Genomic DNA, 13,604 nt, shown 5'->3' with positions numbered 1-13,604 from the left:
ATGTACATGGAGCTTCTCAGATTGGAGGGGCCAAAATACATGGTGGTCCCACAAGCTTTTGAGGCATTTTAGGATACTTTCACTGGAGCCAGTCTCCCAGCCCACCCCTTTGAAGAAACCATATTGTTTTATATGGTCTAGCAGACCTACCAATATTTTAATAAGACTCTCATAAGGCCTTCCTGTTATCTTCCCTGGATACTGCCAGGGGCTTAAAATACCTGATCCTTAATGATAGGAAAATAGGAAGAATAGATAGGTTCAGAAAAAGCATTTGTACTTGCAATACCTCACCTTTCAGAATCATTAGCTGCCAGATGCACATGGGAAACTACCAAGCTGAGGTCCAAAAGCAAATGTAAGATTGTCAGGTGGAAGTAGAGGATGGTACTGGAGGGTCAGATCTCCAGGGTTAGATACATTGTTGCATACATTGCCCTAAAGGTAGGTAAGCACGATTAGATGTGTCAAAGTGGACATGGTTTCCAGGGCAGCAGCACGGGTCCATATTCCACAAGCACATAGTTACAGATTCTTCTTTACAAGAGGATATAAAGGGGCAGCTGTTCAACTGTCCACTGAAACAAATATGTTTCAAGAAGTTGGAGGAAAAAAAGAAGGAAAAGTTTTAATAGTTAACCAGCTTTATCGTGGTTCTATTCAGAGGAGCAACCAAAATTGATAGTCAGGCAGTAGCCCTTCTGCAGGCAGCAGACTAGAGATCAGCAAGCCAAAAACAAAAAGGTTGACCCAACCCTCAGATAAACCATGATTTACCTGGCATCCAGCCACCCCTCTTACCTCAGCCCATCTCTTCCCTCTCCCCCTCCCTCCTGGGATGTTGTGTCTGCCCCTTCAGAGACATTTTGTCCTTTACATGGACAGATGTGCTGTGGATGTAATCTTACCAAAGCACAAGACAGGAGTTATGGATGTTACCTCCTTTCTACGAAGGGCTTCTATACTGGGAGACAAGTGGAAGTACCTATTTCTCTGTTTTAACAACTCATGGTAGGCAGGAAACCTAGATAGGTTTCCCTCTGGGGAGGAAGATACAGGGTTTTACTCATGGCTCTTCTTGCCCAAAAAAGATAATCCGTGGAGACCAAGTTTGGATCATGTCATACTCAACATTTTCTTTAGGATACCCAAGTTCAGAATGCTAATGCTGGGTCACCTGTGAACCTATGGTGCCTCTTCTCACTTTGCTTATGCATGAAGTATTCATGATTATGCTAGAACTCAAAAATACTTAACTGCTTGTCACAGTATTCAAAGAACGCAGGGAATTCCTCCATTTCAGAATAGGTGACTGCCATTTCCACTTCACATCCTTGTCTTTTTGGTTCCATCCTACTCTTGGTCTTTGCAAATCATTTTGCTTCAATGAAAGCATTCTTGAGAATTAACAGAGTTCACACATGTGTCCTCACCTGGATAACTCCCTCTTGCAGGTGCAAATGGTGGAGGAATTTCAGGGCACTCTGACGTTTTTCTTGGACTGTCGGAAAAGTGTGGGCTTGTCCATCAATGTCCCAAAGTCTGGGTTAACACTAGGCATGAGCAAGACTTTCTTTTGGGGGGGGGGGGGATATGTGTCACCTAGTACACAGAGACATGCAGACTGTTTTGCCAATAAACAAAGTGAAGCTCCTGGAAGCCTTCTTCCTCAAACAATCAAAGAGATCTTCTGTGACTGCACGGGATTCCCTCAGGACACTTGGGTTTATAGCCTCAGCCATGCTGAAGGTAGCCCTAACCAAGCTGTACATTAGAATAATATAACATGTCAAGGCATATAGTGTAAGCACTCTCAGACAGTGAACAAGGAAATCCCTGTCCTTGTGTGCATGCAGCATTAACAGGAAGGCACGTTTGAAGATTAGCCAAGCAGGCCTAGGAGCTAGCCACGCAGCAGATGTGACATAGAGCCACTTCTAACAGACCACAGTAAGCCAGTTGATGTTCAGAGCTGTACTTTAAATATCAGGCTGCGATGGCTCGTAAATAAAGCAGACTTCCATTTCATCACTGACCACTGGGGGATACTAGACATGGACTAGTTTGCTTCCCAGGAGAACCACCAGTTCCCTTGATTTTGCATAAGACCCCAGTGCAGTGGTGCCTTGTACAGTGGGTGCAACCCCTTCCTTCACAACTTTCCGACCGCTCCTGTGCCACTGAGAGTGCTTCACAGTGTAAAGCTAGGAGGGCCAACAATGACTTTGGTGATACCATACTGGCCCATAGAGCATTGCTTCTCATTGCTCTTCCGGCTAATGAAGGAAACAAGTCTACTGCTTACCACAGACCTGCTAAGGCAACTGTGGTACCCTGCTGCACCCAAATGTAAAGGGGCCAAGATAAAGGTGTGGATGATCTGATTCTGAGTCCTGTTGAGCACTTCTTGTCCAGGGATGTGCTCAAAATTATAAAGGAAGCAATGAAATCCAATGTTAGGAAATTGTATTTGCAGAAAGTAATGCAGAATATTCTTCTTTTGGTGAAAACAAAACTGCCAGGACTCAACCCTGGCAGGGTTGTCACTGGTGCTATCAGTTTTGTCAGACCCTTTCTCAGCTGATCTCTCCTACTCTTGTATTAGTGTGTAAGTAGCAGTAATCTCAGTTTACATGTCATTGTGTGAACTATGTCCGTGAGAAGCAGTTCATGAAAATGGTTTTAAACCATTGCCAGGTTAGAGGGGGGCATCCCACCTCCATGGCATCTGAACTTTGAAGTTTCTGTCCTGGAAGACAGTTGGTGAGCATTTCCTTGATTCCAAGAACTTTAAGATTAAAAGCCGACATATGCAAGGAACCTTTCACCATCATCCTTAGGGATGGGATTAGTCTTAGGATCATTCTTTCCATCATGCCAAAGGTGGTGTGAGATTGTTCCCATAATCAAACAATCCACTTTCCAAAATTCCTTCTCAAATGTCAAAAGATATGGACAGAATTTTACACTCCATGGTATACATGGACAGCTTAGATACTGACAAGGACCTTCAGGCAGATAGACCAGCTGTGTCTCCTTTATACCAGTAAAACAAGATAAACCAGTGTCTAAACAGACTCATCCAGTTGGCTGGCTAACTGCATCACAGTCTGTGATTTGAAACATGGCGAAACCTTGCAGGATCACATAAGGGTTTCACTCTGGCAGGTGGCTGCCACATCAGCAGCTTTCCATAGATATATCCCAGCACAAAATATCTGTGAGGTGCAGCTTTCCATAGATATATCCCAGCACTAAATATCTGTGAGGTGCAGCTTTCCATAGATATATCCCAGCACAAAATATCTGTGAGGTGCAGCTTTCCATAGATATATCCCAGCACTAAATATCTGTGAGGTGTAGCTTTCCATAGATATATCCCAGCACAAAATATCTGTGAGGTGCAGCTTTCCATAGATATATCCCAGCACAAAATATCTGTGAGGTACAGTGCAATGGAAAATTATTTACCCCCTTCCTGATTTCTTATTTTTTTGCATGTTTGTCACACTGTCAAACAAATATAAATTTTAGACAAAGATAACCCAAGTAAACACAAAATGCAGTTCTTAAGTGAGGATTTTATTTATTAAGGAAAAAAAAATATCTAAACTGACATGGCCCTATGTGAAAAAGTAATTGCGCCCTAAACCTAATAACTGGTTGTGCCACCCTTAGCAGCAACAACTGCAATCAAGCATTTGAGATAACTGGCATTGAGTCTTTCACATCACTGTTGAGGAATTTTGACCCACTCTTCTTTGCAGAATTGTTTTAATTCAGCCATATTGGAGGGTTTCCAAGCATGAACTACCTTTTTATGGTCATGCCACAGCATCTCAATTGGATTCAAGTCTGGACTTTGACTAGGCCACTTCAAAACCTTCATTTTTTTTTTTTTTAAGCATTCAGAGGTGGACTTGCTGGTATGTTTTGGATCATTGTCGTACTGCAAAACCCAACTGCGCTTCAGCTTGAGGTCACGAACTGATGGCCAGACATTCTCCTTCAGGATTTTATGGTAGAGAGCAGAATTCATGGTTCCATCAATCACAGCAAGTCATCCAGGTCCAGAAACAGCAAAGCAGCCCCAGACCATCACACTACCACCACCATGTTTGACTATTGGCATGATGTTCTTTTTCTGAAATGCTGTGTTACTTTTATGCCAGATGTAGAGGGTCGCACATCTCCCAAAAAGTTAAACTTTTGTTTCGTCAGTCCACAGAATATTTTCCCAAAAGTCTTGGGGATCATCAAGATGTTTTTTTGGCAAAAGTGAGATGAGACTTTATGTTCTTTTTGGTCAGCAGTGGTTTTCGCCTTGGAACTCTGCCATGCATGCCATTTTTGCCCAGTCTCTTCCTTATGGTTGAGTCATGAACACTGACCTTAACTGAGGCAAATGAGGCCTGCAGTTCTCTAGATGTTGTTCTGGGTTTTTTTGTGACCTCTTGGATGAGTCGCCGCTTCGCTCTTCGGGTAATTTTTGTAGGCTGGCTACTCCTGGGAAGGTTCACCACTGTTCCATGTTTCCTCCATTTGTGGATAATGGCTCTCACCATGGTTTGCTGGAGTCCCAAAGCTTTAGAAATGGCTTTGTAACCTTTTCCAGACTGATAGATGTCAATTACTTTGTTTCTCATCTCTTCCGGAATTTCTTTAGATCGCTGCATGATGTCTTCCTTTTTGGGATCTTTTGGCCTACTTCACTTTGTCTGACAGGTTCTATTTAAGTGATCTCTTGATTCAACAGGTCTGGCAGTAATCAGGCCTGGGTGTGGCTAGGGGAATTGAACTCATCTTTCCCAGAAATGTGATTAACCACAGTTACTTCATGAGTTAACAAGGGGGGCAATTACCTTTTCACATAGGACCATGCAGGTTTGGATATTTTTTTTTTTTAATAAATAAAATCATCACTTTAAAACTGCATTTTGTGTTTACTTGGGTTATCTTTGTCTAATATTTAAATTTGTTTGATCTGAAACATTTATGTGTGACAAACTTGCAAAGAAATAAGAAGTCAGGAAGGGGGCAAATACTTTTTCATTGCACTGTAGCTGCTTGGTCTTCAGGCCATATGATCCAGACAGTATCCAGTCCAAGAGCAGAGTAGGATTTGACACCGCAGTCCTGCAAGGAGTTCATACATGCTGCTGTCCACTGGCTGGAGTCATTGTTTTAGGAACCTTCCCATATGTAAGAAATGTTGCAGCAGCAGCAGTAGTGCAGCTATGTGATAAGCACTTCTTAAAAGTAAATGTTCAAGTAGGATCACAGCTACAGTACAAGGTCCCTCCCACCTCCCACCTTCCATCTGCGGGGTTACATCTCCTGCAAAAAACTTCCTTTTTATTTTAAGCTGAGCTGGGTTTTGAGGGGCAGGTAGATGACAGTAAATCCCATCCCCCTGTCCTTTAGTCTCTCCTCATCTTCACTACCGTCAGTTCAGAAGAGCACAGAAAGACTGCAGCTGGTATTTTCCATGGGAGACGGGACTCCAACACCCCCCCCCCCTTTTAATTACAAAGGCCAACTTTGTCTTTCTCCTTTTCTGAGGGAAAACTGTAAAGTTATGAAGAGCTCTTAACATAAGCAGACATGTTTCTTCCTTCTCACACAGGCAGAGTATGTATTCTCCAGAGTGAGGAGAACTTGCAAGGTGAGGAGTTTCTTGTTTATACTACTAGCATTTAGCAGTTACAACTTTAGGTTTCATTGGGTTTTATTTGCTATATCGGTGGATTTGTCAGTTTGGCATTGCCTAAAAAGGCTCTAAGATGGTGGATAAAGTTTTAGCCAATGTTTGAAAGGCTAGAGGAGACAGGTGCAGTCTTTTGCAAAGCAAAGTGGTCTGTTAAACATGTTCTTCCATGCTGACAAATGCTGAATCCCCCTGGAAAGATACAGAAACTAAGCCAATAATTCAAGTCAGTCATCCGTGGTTAAGGTAGAATGCTGCTCAGTACAAGGCACATACCTTCCTGAGACACATATTCGGAGAGATGTACAATGTCTGTATTCATATAGTCCAGGGAAGTGCATCTTAGGTCATTATTTATTTATTTATTTATTTATTTATTTATTTATTGTTTACTGGGACAGTCCACTGGGCCACAGTGGAGCCCATTTTCAGTGGAGGCCCGAGGAGAAAATATCCAGATGAAACATAAAATGGAATACTTAGTAAAACAAGGCATCAATTTTAAGTATATACAAGAGTAATGGAGGAAGATATTACTGAAGCAGAAGAGCCCTTGGAATATGTCCAACACTGATGCGCACTTAATAAAACTAATATAATGTAGTACAACTATAGTTAACGTGCAAGATAAGGATGAATACAAAAAGCTTAAGTTCACACACTAGATGCACCTAATATATTAAATTACAGTGTAATACAACTATAATTGAAACAGAAATCTGAGAGAAAATAAGATGGTATGATTTAAAAAAGGACTAGGATTCAGGGTTAGGGAAGAAATTAGTGGCTACAGCTATTGTAGTATCTTCTTCTTCTCCTTCTCCTTCTTCTTCTCCTCCTCCTTCTCCTTCTCCTCCTTCTCCTTCTTCTTGCTGCTCCCATTAGGAGTCGCCACAGCGGATCATCTGTTTGCATTTCTTCCTGTCCTCTGCATCTTGCTCTGTCACACCAACCACCTGCATGTCCTCTCTCACCACATCCATAAACCTTATCTTAGGCCTTCCTCTTTTCCTGTTACCTGGCAGCTTCATCCTTAGCATCCTTTTCCAAATATACTCTGCATCCCTCCTCAGCACATGTCCAAACCAACGCAATCTTGTAGCTCTGACTTTGTCTCCAAACCTTCCAACCTTGGCTGACCCTCTAATATACTTATTCCTAAACCTGTCCACCCTCGTAACACCCAGTGCAAATCTTAACATCTTTAACTCTGCCACGTCCAGCTCTGACTCCTGCCTTTTTGTCAATGCCACTGTCTCCAACCCATGTAACATAGCTGGTCTCACTACCCTCTTGTAGACCTTCCTTTTCACTATTACTGGTACTCGTCTGTCGCAAATCACTCCTGACACACTTCTCCACCCACTCCATCCTGCCTGTATTCTCTTCTTCACCTCTCTTCCACACTCACCATTACTCTGAACTGTTGATCCCAAGTATTTAAACTCATCCACCTTTGCCACCTGTACTCCCTGCATCCTCAACACTCCTCTATCCTCCCTCTCATTCACACACATATATTCTGTCTTAGCCCTGCTGACCTTCATTCCTCTTCTCTCTAGAGGAAATCTCCATCTCTCCAAGGGTCTCCTCCACCTGTTCCCTACTGTCACTACAGATCACAATGTCATCTGCAAACATCATAGTCCATGGGGACTCCTGTCTGATCTCATCTGTCAACCTGTCCATCACCATTGCAAATAAGAAAGGGCTCAGAGCTGATCCTTGATGTAATCCTACCTCCACCTTAAACGCATCTGTCATTCCCACCGCAGACCTCACTGCTGTCACACTACCCTCATACATATCCTGTACCATTCTTACATACTTCTCTGACACTCCCGACTTCCTCATACAATACCACAACTCCTTTCTAGGCACCCTGTCATATGCTTTCTCTAAGTCCACAGAGACACAATGCATCTCTTTCTGACTTTCTCTGTACTTCTCCATCAACACTCTCAGAGCAAACATTGCATCTGTAGTGCTCTTTCCTGGCATGGAACCATACTGCTGATCACTAATCATCACCTCCCTTCTTAACCTAGCTTCCACTACTCTTTGTCATAACTTCATGCTGTGACTGATCAGTTTAATCCCTCTATAGTTACTACAGCTCTGCACATCACCCTTATTCTTAAAAATCGGTACCAAAACACTTTTTCTCCATTCCTCAGGCATCCTCTTACTTTCCAAGATTTCATTAAACAATGTAGTAAAAACTCCACTGCCATTTCTCCTAAGCACCTCCATGCTTCCACAGGTATGTCATCTGGACCAGCAGCCTTTCCATTCTTCATCCTCTTCATAGCTGTCCTTACTTCCTCGTTTATAGTATAAGAGAGGAAAAATAAGTGAGGGACTATGTTAAGGACACATGTAGGAAGCTGTGAGTGGTAGAGGTAATAGAGATGGAGCTCACAGAGTATGTCATTAGTAGAAACAGAAGTAGTACAACAAGGAAAAAGGACATGGTAGAAAGGCCTCTAAGATCTAAGTAATGGCAATGGCTGGAGGAGGTTTAGTGCAATTACAAATCCATTTCGAATAGAGGTGAGTGTGTAGGGCGGTTTTAAAGGAGGCAGTACATTGCATAGTGCAAATGGTTAAGGGAAGGCTATTCCAGGTTTTAGCTATTATCCAGGAGTATAGCTGTTGACCAGCAGATAATTTAGGCTTTTGAATTTGGAGGAGATGTTGGTTTTCTGATCATAGGGACCTAATGGGATTATAATGGGAGAATAAGGACTTTAGAATAGGGCAGTCTTGTGGTTTAGTTAGTAATTTATGTGTGTGTGTGTGGGGGGTAACTGAAGATAAGTAAGATAGTGAGGGAATTCGATCCAGTTTAATATTTTTAGATGGATGCAGTGGTTAGGTGGAGTAGAGTTTGTTTGTAGCAAATTTGGCTATCTTGTTATAACATTTTTCTAGTTTAAATCTGAGGGAGGATTGGAGGTTAGTTAGTAAGGGGGCACGATAGACTAGAGAAGGAAGTAGATAATTGGATGCAAGTATTTGTTTAGTATGGAGGGAAAGGAAATTTTTATGTCTATAGAGTAATCCCAGTTTTCTGTCAGTTTTGCTGATTTTTATTTTTGTATGTGTAGGTCAGATTTTAGGTTTTCGTCTTATAACGCCTAATAATTTGGTTTGGGTGACTAATTCAATTCTGGTGTTGTTAAGAGAGAAAATGTGGAACTGTGATTTGTTACTGGGAGTGTTTTTCTTTGGGGTGAAGGTCATGAGTTTGGTTTTAATAGGGTTTAAAGACAGATGGTTGCTGTGAAGCCAAGTCTCAACGGCAGTAAGTGCCGACTGAGTAATTTGCTGTAGTCTGGTTAAGTTATTGGAGGCGTAGATAAGAGTCATGTGTGTACTGTACACGAGACCCTTGTTGGAATGATAGGTGGACGTTATTGATGAAAATATTAAACAAAGGGGGGGGTCTTAATATGGAGCCTTGAGGGACACCAGTGGGGGTTGTGGATATATGGGGATACAGAGTGTTCCCATTTTACAGCACGTTCTCTGTCAGATAAGTAGCTTTTGAACCAGTTTAGAGATGAAGTAGACAGTCCAATGTTAGAAAGTTGGGAATGGAGAAGTGTGTGAGAGATCGTGTCAAAGGTTTTAGACAAATCCAGAAATAGGGTAGAGACCAATTTCCTGGAGTTCTGGGCTTTATTAACGAGATCCATAAAAGATATTAGTGCTGCTAAAATACTATGGCCAGGTCTGAAACCATGGTGAGTTTCAGAAAGGATTTGATTTTTGAGAGGGAATTGTAGAAGCTGGGTGTATACACCTTTTTCAAGGAGCTTGGAGATGGGGGATAGATTAGCTATAGGCCGGAAATTGAAAATATCTGGAGAGGTACCCACTTTGTGGAGAGGTAATATGTTTGCTTTTTTCCAGAGATTGGGGACGTAGAATTCCTGGATAGATCTATTAATGACATTACTGATGGGGTAAGCAAAAGCATCTGCAGTGATTTGTAAGAATTCTGTGGGTATACCATCATCTGCTGTTAATGCCCACATGGACTATGATAGAGTCATACTGGTACCTGTGGGAAAGCGGCTTGAGTGCATGCATAAATTGTTGGATTCTGGCTCCAGGTCCATTTAAGCAACTAAATGTTATCTCCTTAGTGGAGACACCTACGATAAGAGCCTTGGGTAATGTGTTGCCTCGTCTTGTGGACTTTGAACTTGGGGTTCCAGTGGGTATAGATGCATGTGTGGTGTTTGGTGTTGCTTTTGGTGAGTTCTTTAGAAATTGATGAGGATAGGTGTTGCCATGTATATCCTTAGGGGATCTTTGAGGTTTGGGAAGATTTCTTTTTAGTGCCCTGGGTTTCTTGGTGGTGACATTAATTGCCTCAACATAATTAACTCGTATAGTGCCTCTGAAGCACTACCTTCTTCTTTTTCTTCCAAATGTCTGCTGTTTTATCTTCTAGGTTGGCACAGCCAGCATTACAGGGAAGTAAAATGCTAAACTACACAAGTAGTCCTTAGTGTCAAGTAAGGACATAATTCTACGTTTTTGAATGTTGAGGTTTTTACTGAAGCCTGTATGGATAGTGTTTCCACCACTTTTGCTCATCTTCTCTCCAGTCTTTTGAGAGTCTGCCTATCGGAAAGGCATGGTGAATATGGTGATACTTTGCCACAATAACATTTCTAAAATAGTGTGCAATGCTGTTTTGATTTGCTGACTTCAGTGATACAGCCCTCCTTTACAGACAGATATTGGTGGCCTTACCATCTGAAATTGAGTTTGAGATGCATATACAAGCTGCATTTTCCACAACACAGCAGTAACGTCACCTTGTAGGTATTATACTGACATTATAAATTTACAGAAATTGTAGTATGCAAGACCATTTTGAAGCACCACCTTGAATAAAATAGTTACTGTATAATCAATTCACATTTATAATGTGAAACTATTGTTTGCATATTTGCTATTAAGTTAAAACATTGAATTTATTGGTGTCCTTGCACTATACGTTTTAGTCTGTAAAACAGGTTTGTCAGGTAAAAGTTCATAGGGGCAGTTGAAACTGTTGCTGTCTGCAGCATGTATTGTAGTTAACCGAGATGGAAAAATATAATTTTCTTTTCTTCTACCTTTTTTAGATGTATAACTTCACAAATTTTGCAGTATCACTGAATGAGCTTGACAAAGAGCTGGAGGCAGTTCTGGCCCCAACTGACTGTCGATTCCGGCCAGATATCAGAGCAATGGAGAATGGAGACATGGGTAAGTACTGTATATCAGGAAGAAGGGCAGAGAAGGATATTAAAACCTGTTTCCAGAAAAAGGTTAGAAAGTGAAGATGCATGTATGTGCTGTGTCTCAACAGGTGAAGGTAAGGAAGGCAGTAAGCTGACGTTTATCATTTGGTAATTAATTTGCTTAGTGTACTCAGTGTTCTCAGCAAGATTTGTTTAGCACTGAGTTGTTTACCAATGATTCAAGTTCTTTGTAGCCCCATTTTAATGTGTACTGTTAGAAAGTTCTCTATCTCAATTCCTACAAACCTTAGCCCTTTCAAGTGCACTTACACTCAACATATCAGAAGTGTAGATCAACATAAGCACTGCATGCATTTTTTTTGCCTGGGCTGAGGTCATAACGGCTGTCACTATGCAGTTATTTCAGTCATGTGACGTGGTGGTATAGATGAGGAAAGGTCAAGGCTTTTATCAGTGTGTAACATTGATGGACAAGGTCCAGTGAACTGAGGAGTTGCAAAAAAATCCTGGATAGGAATATGACAAGAAGGTAAGGAAACTGGAGCCTAGATTGAAGCCCAGGCCTGGCTGTAGTTTAACGTCCATTACACTTATGGTGGCCTGTGCTTGTTTACTGGCTGAACTGTCATTATCATATTTTTTTTTCAGATAAGTGCAAAGTTGAGGTGTCGGTCAGGTGGCACAGAAACACCGACGGTTTAAGCTGGGTATTTACCTCATACAAGACACTACTGGCCAGGCAGCAGCAACAGCAGCCTGACCATGACTCGCCCAAACCAGAACCATCCCATTCCTCCTGGAACTCTCCAACTAATAGACCTGTTAAGTGTCTAAAAACTGTGCTGAAACAGCTTTCAGGACAAGACTGTTCTGCCAAGGATTCAACTTAGGGTTACCACCTGTCCCACTTTGCGAGGGACAGTCCCTCTTTGGGCAGTTGTGTCCTGACAAAAAATTTAAAAATGGCAAATGTCCTGAGATTTTAGGACAAAATTATTTCCTATATTTTATGTAATAGTTGCATAAAACAATCATTCTGTATCTAAAATACCTAAATGTTATAAGAAACAGAATAAGCAACTAAAATGCTACAAGAATAAGCTTTTATGTAGGCAAAAAAGTTAAGTTCTATCCTTTGTACTAACCGTGAGTACGTGTCGGCCTGTAAAATCTGATGTTTGTACCAAAAATGTCCCACTTTGGCCATTTCAAAAGGTGGCAACCCTAATTCAACTTTATGGCCTTCACTGTTCAAGCGGAGGTAGGTGTCATCACTACAATCATCAGTGCCACTGGGTGGAAGCATGCTGGTGACTCCAGTCGTGGTGTTAGTGGACTAGCAGGATCCCTCTCCTCAATAATAGTGGAAAAACCCATCAATGAAGGGAGCATTACCCCAGGCCTTGGCCCAACCAGAGGTCAGTTAAAAAAAACTGGCTATGGTTATGTAGAAAGTGAGAGCATAAGTGCTGATGACTCATTCTCCAGGCTTATAGTAAAAGGGCTCCAAGACAAAGACAAGTTTGCTCTACAGCCATTTCTTTGGCCTAGACGCTGTTGTACTAAACAACAAGTACCTTGCTACTAATAATAGTTAAACTGCCTGATGTAACATCCCTGCCACCAGTGACCAAATAGAAATGGTCATCGCCCTTCGTTTTGAGGCATCTATGACTGAAACCACTACAGTCTCAACACAGGTACTTAATATAATTTGCTCGGCCACTAATTTTGGCGCCAGTGCAGAATTTGGTGCCTCTTTCTTAGCATGCATTCTCATTGGCAGCCTTTCCCATCTTTCCAATATGAGTTCCCATTTCTTCCCACATGGTGAGTTACAAAGTTTCTGTTGCAGCTTTCCTTCCACCACTGTTGACAAACTAGTGTGCTCCAGACCAGGTTATACCAGGCCACAAAATGGCCGGCTTTTTTGCCCATAAGCAGGTGACAATGCATGTCAGTCAGAAGTTGATTCAACAAACACTGCCAGTTCAGGTGGTCACACAAGCCCCAAAATTCCATACCTGGGGGCCACATATAGTTGAACCAGCCATTACCAGGGGCATCAGTGGGAGGGCACCTGCAACCCCCCCCCCCATGGTCAGACAAGCCACTGAAAGACCATACTTGAAGCTAATTATGTTAAGCCCTGTGTAAATCAAAACATTTAAACTCGCATGTTGAACGCCTGTTACGAATGTAGATGAGAAAAATGCCTTGACCTCCATGGGTCACAACCCCATTGCCTCTCTATCTGTTGGAGGACTTCCTGAAAGATACTAACAAGATTGCACAGGACAGCCTTGATACACTAGCGACATGCCTACAAAGTCAGACCACGATATTTTATGCACCCTGGGATTAGTCAGTCTGGTTAGAGACTTTCAGACCAGCTTTACGATGTCAGAAACAGCCCAGAATATGGCTGTACTCCCTAGAGCCTTGATATCCTTGCACTACGCAGGAAATCCATGGTCATGTTTGAGAAGTGACTGTTTATTCTCTACGTTATCATTAAGCACATGGCCTGCTTAACCCACATGGCATAATTCCAGGAAGGAATACATGGCATAATTCCAGGAAGGAATCACTGACACATGGCATAATTCCTTCCAGGAAGGAATCACTGA

At 42.0% G+C, this 13,604-nt stretch overlaps 1 protein-coding gene across 1 annotated transcript in view; it reads left to right on the top strand.

Moving 5' to 3' along the window:
• Nucleotides 1-13,604, top strand: part of OSBPL2 (oxysterol binding protein like 2) — a 256,311-nt gene that overhangs the window by 212,714 nt on the left and 29,993 nt on the right. The window contains exon 10 of the mRNA XM_044090414.1: nt 10,855-10,978. Coding sequence (XP_043946349.1) covers nt 10,855-10,978 — 124 coding nt within the window. The remainder of the gene's footprint in view (nt 1-10,854; nt 10,979-13,604) is intronic.

This window comes from Protopterus annectens, chromosome 12.part0, assembly GCF_019279795.1.
Source record: "Protopterus annectens isolate FY-2018-M chromosome 12.part0, PAN1.0, whole genome shotgun sequence".
In the NCBI taxonomy this organism is placed as follows: Eukaryota; Metazoa; Chordata; order Ceratodontiformes; family Protopteridae; genus Protopterus; species Protopterus annectens.
This window is presented reverse-complemented; position numbering and strand designations above follow the sequence as displayed.